This window comes from Haliotis rufescens, unplaced genomic scaffold (genome assembly GCF_023055435.1).
Source record: "Haliotis rufescens isolate VD_foot unplaced genomic scaffold, xgHalRufe1.0.p SCAF_14, whole genome shotgun sequence".
Classification (NCBI taxonomy): domain Eukaryota; kingdom Metazoa; phylum Mollusca; class Gastropoda; order Lepetellida; family Haliotidae; genus Haliotis; species Haliotis rufescens.
In genome coordinates, this window is record NW_025963824.1 from 9,345,232 (window position 1) to 9,355,552 (window position 10,321).

The following is a 10,321-nucleotide window of genomic DNA, read 5'->3' on the forward strand; positions in this document are numbered from 1 at the left end:
GAATGTGACTTGGGTACTTTTTAGTTATCATGCCAGAACAGGTTGTCCATTCAGTCAACCACTAGTAACTGTTTTCAGGGTTTCTTGATATTAGTGAGTGAGTGAGCCTGGTTTAACGCCGCTTTTAACAGTATTCTAGTCATATCACGGCGTGTCAGCTTAATGTGGGAGGAAAGCCCGAAGTGATGCAGGTCTCAGACGTTTACCACATCGGAGAAACCCTCGAGCACGAGTATGGTGCTGACAAACCTAGAAACAGGGCAAACCGGGATACGAACCCACAATAATAGGTCTCTTGCGTAACTAAGGGACGCAACTCTGCACAGTTCTTGATATTAACTTACTGATTGTGGCTAAAAGCATCAGTCACTTCTTTAAGAGACATACGACCCTACACTGTCACTTGTTTCACTCAACCAACAGTTCAACAAAGAAGTGAGTTGGTGAGTTGGGTTTAACGCCGTTTTTAACACTATTCCACTTACCACGGCGTTCAACAAAGTAGAACACAAGGGGCATGTCACAGTTGATAGAGTGACGTACTTTTTAAGTATCGGTAACATTTCTGCCATATTGTGACCCTTTAAAATGTGTCAATGACATGACGTTATATTGTATTCATCTGGTTTCAAAATGGACTTTTGGTTATTCTCTTGTCGCATTGACAACTTCTGTTTTCTTGCTATCATTTAGGTTAAACGTTTAGTAAAAATGTTCATTAATGAAACGATGCAAATTTGTGTACGCATATGTCAATTTTAGTCATCAAAATTAAACCCATGAAGACGTAAGTGGCGACTAACGGAATCGGATGGTCATGCTCGCTGACTGCGTTGACACATGTCATCGTATACCAATTGTTTGGTGGAGACTCGATTATTTACAGACCGCTGTCATATAGCTGGTATATTGCTGAGGGCGGCGTTAAACAACAAACAAACAAACATCAAAATTAAAGTGGTTAATTTTTCTTTGGGAATTTAAATAAGTCAGGTCTCGATCATGATCATGAGTTTACAAAGGTGGTAAACATGTGCGACCTGCGCTACTTAGGACTGAGGATATCTCACATTAGTCTGATCCGCCCTGAACTCACTGAAATACTGTACAAAGCGGCGTCAAATCCAACTCATTAAGTCGTGTTTTTTTACAACTCCAACCGCCTCTGTTTCAATTTGAGGGAAACAAATAAGGACAATGACGTCAAGAGCCGCGCCTCTGACCACAGCCCTTACACACCGAAACGTATTTGAGTGCGAAAATGAAATCTATTACAATACCAAACAAAATACTTAAAACTGTTTGAGTAGGTATATGAAAGACTGTTTACGACAGAACAAAACAAAATAACAGAATCATATTTCAATCTAATTTCAATACTTTCTCAACTTAATAAATGTTTGATCAATACAGTATTTCTTCTAAGGTATTATATGCATAAGATAAAATCAGCCCTGCACTCACATGTTAAGTGATTGAGTGGGTTTGGTTTAACGCCGCTTTTAACAGTATTCCAGGGATGTCGCGGCGTGTCAGCTTAATGTGGGAGGAAAGCCCGAGGTGATGCAGGTCTCAGACGTTTACCACTTCGGTGATTCGAACCCACAATCATAGGTTTCTGGCGTGCCCAAGGGACGCACCTCTGCACAACGAATCGCGGCGCCTTAGACGACTGGGCTACCCATGCCCCCTACTCAAATTTTGAAATATGATTGTCATTTTAATTGGTCTCAACAATTAAATGTCAAATTACGAAAGAAGCAGTTTCTTTTAGACTGCAAATACAAATAATGTTGATAAAACAAGATTTTTAACTTGAGGTTCAGTCAGCTTCTTTTTCGGCCAAAATTCACAGAAGATGACACTCTTTCTCCAATGCAACCTTTTCCTCATCTGTTTTAGCATCTTTGAACAGGTCAATCTCTCCAACTCTCTTGCACTTGACAAACCATGTGACGAGCTCACTGCCAAGGGCGCTGACGAGTACATCATCCTTTTCCAACTCCTCCAGAGCTTCCTCCAGAGAGTGAGGGAGAGTCTCGGCGTTGTCGACACTTCCCGCGGGCGGGCACTCTAGTTTGTTGAGGACCCCATCCAGACCAGCGGCGATGGTCGACGCCACAACAAGATACGGGTTGGACTTGCCACTCGGAAGCCTGTTCTCTATGTATGTCTTAGAGGGACTTTCATTCTTTACTCGTATGGTTGCTTCTCCATGTTCTATTCCCCAGAATATAGTTGATGGACAAAAAGGCTTGTAGATGGCCCTGTAACAGTTGACAGTGGGCCTGCAGAGGGCACATAGAGCTTTACTGTGCCTCAGCATACCAGCAATCCAGTATCTGGTGATGACGGACAGCTTATCTGGAGCAGACGCATCGTAGAACAAACTCTCACCATTTTTGTTCCAAAGTGAAACATTTAGATGAATGTTAGTTCCTATCGGGGTTTTCTCAGAGAGAGGAAAGGCCATGAAAGTGACAACATGGTGTTCCAAATTTGCTGCCATTTCCATGAGTCCTTCTTTTATGTTCATGGTCATATCCGTGCATTCTATGCCAAATTTTGGTTTCAAAATGGCTTCAAACATCCCAGGTCCCGCTTCAGTATGGTATCTTTCCACATCAATGTTTGATTCTTTAAAGTTCTTGTCAAAATGAAATAGAAGTTTGCTGTGTTTGTTGAATATTCTTTGGCTGAACATATTCCAACATTCAAATATTGGGGTCATGGTTTCTTTTTCCAGAATATTAAATTCTATTTCATAGCCAGAATAGAAAGCATATCCTTGTTGCTCCAATCTCTGCAGCTGTTTTCTGGCGACATATCGGGGGCATGCTTCTTGGGGAGAGTTGTCTTTCTTCCACCGGGATTCGCACAATATCTGAGCGACTTTGACCCCGTCCTCTGCCCAAGGAATGGGTCTGAGGGTGTCAAGATCAGGATATATCATAGCCTTGCGACAGTTTCTCTCTTGGTCAATTCGAGGGTAGGGTTTCCTCGGGACTGCTCTTAGAATAGCTGCAAGAATAATGATATCTTTTGATTGATGTGACATGAAATCCACTTATTAAATCCAGTGAATCAAAAACATACAAATAGATACGCAATAAAAGTTCGAAGTGCTTTGTCATTTGCACATTGGCGTACACTTGCTGTCATCACTGATTTCAGTGAATCAAACATATAATGTGTATCACTATTTTGCCTTTTACGCCCAATGGAGTCTTTTATGGCATATAATTGAGACAGATCATTCCTTTACGTTGATGTTTTGTATTTAACCTATTTAAAATGTCATCTTGACATAGATAGGTAAGATTTCATTTCAGAAAGGCGTTTGATTATGTTGACAGGAAAAAAATGCTATTTTTACTCCTAAAAAAGGGAAGCCATGGTAAAATGTACAATCTGTTAAAAAGTATGCATACATCTGTAAAAGCAGGTGTTAAGATTGGTAGCTTTAAAACTTATTTTTAAAACACATGGTGGGGTAAGAAAAGGCTGCGTTTTGAGCCCTGTCTTATTTATATTCTTTATTAATGAGCTTGTACTAGAAATGTATGCTGCTTGTGATCATGGTATATTTGTTACCCAAAATATTGAAGATCTGAGGTAACACCTTTTTGCCGATGACGTTCTACTTTTCTCGATTACTGTTGGGACTTGCAGAGAAAGCTAGATATTTTAAATACATATTGTTTAAAATGGGGATTGTGTGACCAAATTGTGTTCTTGATAAACCTTTACCTTGTTGCTTTTGATCTATAGCCCCATTTTTATATCATGTCGTATCCCCATGATCAGATAATTTCAATCTGTGATATATTGCTAGTTATTATACTGTCCTTCTTCGACAGTTTTTTATAAATATTGTATAACTTGTTTAAGTCACATTATGGTTGAAATATTGCCGATGTGACTTTAGTTAAACTCACTCACCCACTCACTCTTGATAAACCAAACGTTCTTGTATTTATAGAGGAATAAATGGAGGAATAATGATCCAGTCTGAAGCATGGACACTGGATAATGTGAAGATAAAGTCGGTAACGTACTATACATATCTTGGAATAATGTTTTCCTCCCTGATCAGATGGTCTAAAGCATGCGGAACTCTTCCCATGCATGCACATTAGGCAATAGGGCCAGTTTTTAATTTGTTCAGAAATAACAGATTTAGAGATACAAAACATGATATTTTATACGTTTTCTTAGTGTGGGTATATTTGCAGCAAACAAAGCTTTTCAGCGTGAAACTGGACGTTATTGTAGACGCAAATAAGGGTTATTGAGTACTGGATTAAGCTTTTGCGAATGAATGCAAGTGGATACTCCTTTCAAAGTTAGAGCATGCGTTTATGAATCATTGTCAAATAGTGATGATAACAAGTGTTCGAAAAATTGTGAGCTTATCCTGCCCCCGGTTGTATCGCCACAAACACATGCAAAGGCAAGTGAATTGGTCACCTGCAAAAACAATGTCCTCGGAAATGTCTACCATAAAACTTTCTCAAAGCTTTACTGAGGCCTTAAATAGTGTAACCTTAATCAAACAACTTCTGAGCAAGAGTTGTATGACGCTCTTTGAAATCTTGGTATAAAGAGCACGTTCGATTGTACCTCAAAAGTTCCGAAATGTAAACACCAAAGGCTGGAGCTGCTGGAATATTGCTCGACATGAAGGGAAAGATGACTATTGGAAAGTTGAAGTCATCCCTCTTGTCATAAAGTCTTGTAGACAGTTTTTACCACTCTGAATCTCCATGGATAGGTCTAAATATGAAACAGATGGAGGAGGGGGGGGGGGGGGGGGGGGGTCTCACTGGTCTTCTTTATTTGTAGTTCATGTGGGCAAATCGGCGGAAAGGAATCGGCCATTTGATTGTTATTGAACGATATCAGATCATTTTGGCCAAATTACCTTGTTTTGACTTTGCTAATACGAACAGAAATTCTGATTCATATGCATAAAGAAACATATCCGCAAAAAGGGGGGCACGATTGGTGCCCATGGGGATGCATAATTCTTGCCTAAATGTCTTACCCCAAAGATATTATGTAGATGTAGAAGTCAGGCATTTTACATATTGTTTTCTCAGTAAACTTCAGATGGCATTTGCTTTCATTTTTCTCAAATTGTCCTGAACCTCTGAATAAAGATATGTAACTGTATCTGAGTACATCACGTTTTGTAACAAAAGCCCCATGGATCAAGGCATGATGTTTGTCATGTGGGGGAGTGGTGTACATTGTTGAAAAATCAAGTGTTGGGACAGAATGAATCTTTCGGAGATTGCAAAAAGTCAAGCAAATCCTTTGAGTTTTTTCGGAATCCACATGGTATTAATTCCACTTGTCTCAAATACTTTCTGTGAATATAAAGAAAGTCCTTCCTTGATTGTATAAAGGTTTATGACGTTCAGTATGTGACCTTCATTTTATAGAGATTGTACTAATGTTTTTTTTGGATGTAAGAAATATATTCACTTGCAAATTTATTGACTTTCTTTGATATTAATGTACTACGCTTGATAGCTTTATATTTATGTGAATGATTTAAAATGAGATCGATAGAGATGTAACATTTTGTACTATGGCCCATATAAATCGCCAAAGGGCGAACCAGCTGTGAAAATTATATGAAAGGACCACCGACAGCGATGACACCAGGTGTTCGCGAAAAGGGTGCGCATGTCATTCAAATTTACGAAGGTCACTCAATGTTTGATTGGTTAGTTGGTTTGTTGTTTAACGCCCTTCTCAGCAATATTCCAGCTATATGACGGTGGTCTGTAAATAATCGAGTCTCGACCAGACAATCCAGTGATAATATCATGCACCATCAATCAATCAACAAAGTCAGTGAGCCTGATCACCCGATCCCGTTGGTCGCCTTTTACGACAAGCAGAGTCACCTTTTACGGCAAGCATGGAATCTACCCCGAGATCTTCAGGGGTACACTCAATGTTTGAAGTATTTATAGCCTGACGCCGCACAGCAGTACTCCGTCATGCAACGGTGGCGTGTAAACAAACAAGACAATGAAGTGATCGATGGAGCAGAAAATCCAGTGACCCGTAGGTATTTACGGGTGGTGTTGAAACTAATAGACACGATTTGAATTACGTGTGCTGTGTACAAGTGCAGAGATGTTGCTACTTATAAGTAAGTAAATCGTTTAAGAAATATATTCGCTTTGCAACACAGCTGTGGCCTGTTTTAATGTCTCGGCCCAAACATTTCTCTTGTAGTTGACTCCCAATCACATTCTCTGCAACACTGCCCTATGAAACGGTTAACAGTAACGTGGCAGCCCGGGACACTGGCACCGGCTTTTCCCATTCACCAGCAACTGTTGAACGTTCTTCTAATCCCTGTTAACAAATCATCTAACAAAACCCTGCCATGCGTATAAAAATACGTCAAACGCTTTCAGATACCATCTGCTAAAAGTAGACTATGTAATACGCATATGTTTATGTATAACTATCAAGAGTCATTGTACCAGCCCCACCGTGTTTAGCAAGACTTTATGTTTTTACACAGCAACTGGATCATTTTCGTTTTGTGTGAAATAGTCTGATCTATTCACATATTTATATATATATATGATTTTGAAAGAAATAGGAGACCTCAGTAAGACAATGTATTTGTAAGGTGAATACTCATTAACTTTATAAGCTCCCTGCTCAGATATCGATCCTCCTGTATCAATGGACTGATCATTTGATGTATTTCGATAATACTCATCACTTTGAGTTTACAAACTATCCTGGTCTGGAGGTGGAACGTCCACATGGAGAGCGAAAGGTCGGAGGTTAGATCCCAGGCCGTGACATACACAAAGACGTTAAAAGATGGTACTTGTTGTAATCGACCCATTTAGATCCGGGGTAGAATAGCTCTTCAGCAGCCCATGCTTGCCGTAAAAGGCGACTATGCTTGTCGTAAGAGGCCACCAACGGGATCGGCTGGTCAGGCTCACTGACTTGGTTGAAGCATGTCAACGATCCACATTTTGTGGATAGATGCTAAACGATGTCAATCACTGGACTGTCTGGTCCATACTCAATTATGTACAGACCGCAGTCATAAAGCTGGAATATTGCGGCGTAAAACAACAAACCAACCAACCAACTGTGTGGATCGATGCTCATGATATTAATAACTCAATTGTCTGATCCAGATTCGATTATGTACAAACCGCCGTCATATAGCTGGAATATTGCTGAGTGCGGCGGCAAACAACAAACCAACCAACCAACCAACAACTTGTTGTAACCTTGCCTGACACTCGGCACTTAGGGGATTAAACAAGGACTTGTTCGCTTGGAGTCAGTATACTGTGTCTGAGTGGAGTATTCATGTTAAACTGCGACATGGGATCTTAGTTGTCTGGCACTGTAAAGTCGGCATTAGTCCGAACTAGTACAAGCAGCCACACAACATACACAAACGTGCATGCACGTCGCTATATATAAGTACAATAATCTTGAAATCGACGTTAAAACCCATTCCCCCTTACCTCATTACTCCTTAAATCAATAAATAATTCAACATGTGGCCTTACAGCTATGCCTTTCACCGGTCCGGTTACATGTTAACAGGTGGGTGTTCATATGTGTTCCTGCTGACATATCAGTAAGTCTCAACTTTGTTTCATAAGATGTTATTTTCATATTAAAATAACACGTCAGAAAATTAATTAGGACAATTCTCAAAAAATGTTAAAGAGATTGTTCTAAATACTGTTAATAAATTAGTTTTTGGGAGAAATTTTAATAACTTTAGATACACAGACATTGGCACTGTACTGGTAAAAAATTCACAGAGATTTGTATTAATGTATGTGTTATTCACACAAGTATGAAGACATCAATTAAGTTCCTGATGAAAAAAAACGAGTACAAAAATAACAGACATATATAGAATATATAATCTTTCGAATATAAAAGATGATTTCATTCAAGGACACATGCATTGTTATGTTTAACTGACGTACAAGTATAACCTCGCACACTTATCAAGAATTGCATCTTTATTTGACGTTTTGGGTGTTAATGTTTAAACAGAGCTTTGACATTTCGTTCAGTTTTATTTCTCTGTATGGTCCACATGAGAATAGGAACGAGTAAATTATGATGGTTTACCTTGAGGTATATCAATCCCTTCTTCTAGGTACTTGGCAGCATGACGGCCAGCGACAACTTGACCACGGTGTTCACCATTCAAGTCACACAGGGAAAACCTAACATAATCATATTTGACAATCTCCTTCTTGGCCTCTTCTAGTGTCGACATGTCCTGTGTGTTGTTTCCACCTTCACTGAAGCTAAGCCTTGTGTATGGCCTGTTAAAGTAGGTAGACGCCAGATGACTTGTCAAACACATTGAGGTCTGTATGGCACGAATAATTTATGACTGACGACACGGGTGAGCAGAGTTTTTGTAAATATAATATAGTTTCACAGGTAAGTAGAAAGGCTCATTCATACATTGTGGTATAAACCTGCTTCGTTTTTATTTTAAAAACTGGTGAAAAGTAGCAATTAAGCAACCCAGATATAGTCAAGGATGAGTGACTTTGCTGGTAAGACAAGGTAGGCATGTTGATCAACTAATTGTCCTGTTAACAGCGGCGCACAATATTAAAACAAACAGGCATTTATATTTTATTGCATCATTTATATATCTTTGCACTTAAAATACACTCAACAAATATTTTGCAGTGCAGATGGTGGTACTGGCGTGGTCTGTGAACGGGCTTGTTGAAGCAGGTGCGTGACACAAACATCTTCCACCATGAAGTTTAGGGAGGAGAGATAACTGTACTATTGCATTCGCCATAGCTGATCATAGTATTGACTGACTTGTTCGTTGCTTGAAGAGTTTAAGGGTTTACATGTTTCTGCCACAGCAATGTCGGTTGACCTGTCCCTCTTTAGGACCCACGCGTGTGAATATGGTACAAATATATCTCTCCCTAACAGGTCACGGGTGCACGAATTACACCGAGCCCGAACCCTGGCCTAGTGAAGCTCTACAAGGTAGCTCTACAAGGTCTACAAGGTAGCTCTACAAGGTCTACAAGGTAGCTGTACAAGGTCTACAAGGTAGCTCTATAAGGTCTACAAGGTAGCTCTATAAGGTCTACAAGGTAGCTCTATAGGTCTACAATGTAGCTCTATAAGGTCTACAAGGTAGCTCTACAAGATCCACAAGGTAGCTCTACAAGGTCTACAAGGTAGCTCTACAAGGTCTACAAGGTAGCTCTACAAGGTCTACAAGGTAGCTGTACAAGGTCTACAAGGTAGCTCTATAAGGTCTACAAGGTAGCTCTATAAGGTCTACAAGGTAGCTCTATAGGTCTACAATGTAGCTCTATAAGGTCTACAAGGTAACTCTACAAGATCCACAAGGTAGCTCTACAAGGTCTACAAGGTAGCTCTACAAGGTCTACAAGGTAGCTCTATAATGTCTACAAGGGGTTGTGATCGCTCCCCCTACACTTACAATAACAGCAGTCAAGAGGAACTGTCATACATGGTTTGCTTCTTCTTGCGTTGTTATGGCAACTCAACTCAACTCAACTCAAGTTTATTCTCTTGACAAAAAACACCCACGGTGGTACAAGAGATAAATTTCAGCAAAATAATTAAATACAAAACATGACGGTAGAATATACAATAGTACATGAATATATTAAATAGAATAATGCACATGTGTATATCACATACATGTCGTTGAATGATCATTCACACATAATAATGAACTGTCATAAGTATTACAATGTATAATAATAAATCATGAGAAAGGTTACTACAGTGTACATGGGAACCCACCAGTTCGTTTGCTATAAAGGTATTTCATATTTTTGTCAATGATTGAGAAGAATTTCTTAATATCTGTAATTTAGTGATGTTGGTATAATGTGTGTTTGTGCCACAAACAACATCAAATGTAGTACATGGCAGGAGGTTTTATTACATACAAATATCTACATACAAACATTTGGCATAACGTGGGGGCTGCCTCGGTTGCCTATGTGAGACCCTGGGGTCGTGGTGACCCGGGTTGACACCCTGGGGTCGTTGTGACCCGGGTAAGATGACTGAATGTCCTGGGGTCTTGGGGATCCGGACTTTGTAGCTGTGGGAGGGATATGCCAGTCCTGGGGTCCGATGACCCGGACGATCCCTAGAGTAAAGCTGGTCCTGGTCGTGCTGACCGGACGGTGCCGAAATAGCGTAAAGTTCTCTCGGGGCCACAAGCCTTCCATGCTCTGAGTAGGGAGTGGCTTATGACACCGAGGCAGCC

General features: G+C 40.0%; 1 protein-coding gene across 1 annotated transcript; it reads right to left on the reverse strand.

Moving 5' to 3' along the window:
* Positions 1-1,617: 1,617 nt before the first annotated feature.
* LOC124145373 (glutamine synthetase-like) lies at positions 1,618-8,353 on the reverse strand. Its single transcript, XM_046515122.2, has 2 exons — positions 8,155-8,353; positions 1,618-3,021 (listed from the first exon to the last, which is right to left on the reverse strand). Exons 1-2 carry the CDS (start codon positions 8,303-8,305, stop codon positions 1,850-1,852), a joined length of 1,323 nt encoding a protein of 440 aa, XP_046371078.2. The 5' UTR covers positions 8,306-8,353; the 3' UTR covers positions 1,618-1,849.
* Positions 8,354-10,321: the final 1,968 nt, after the last annotated feature.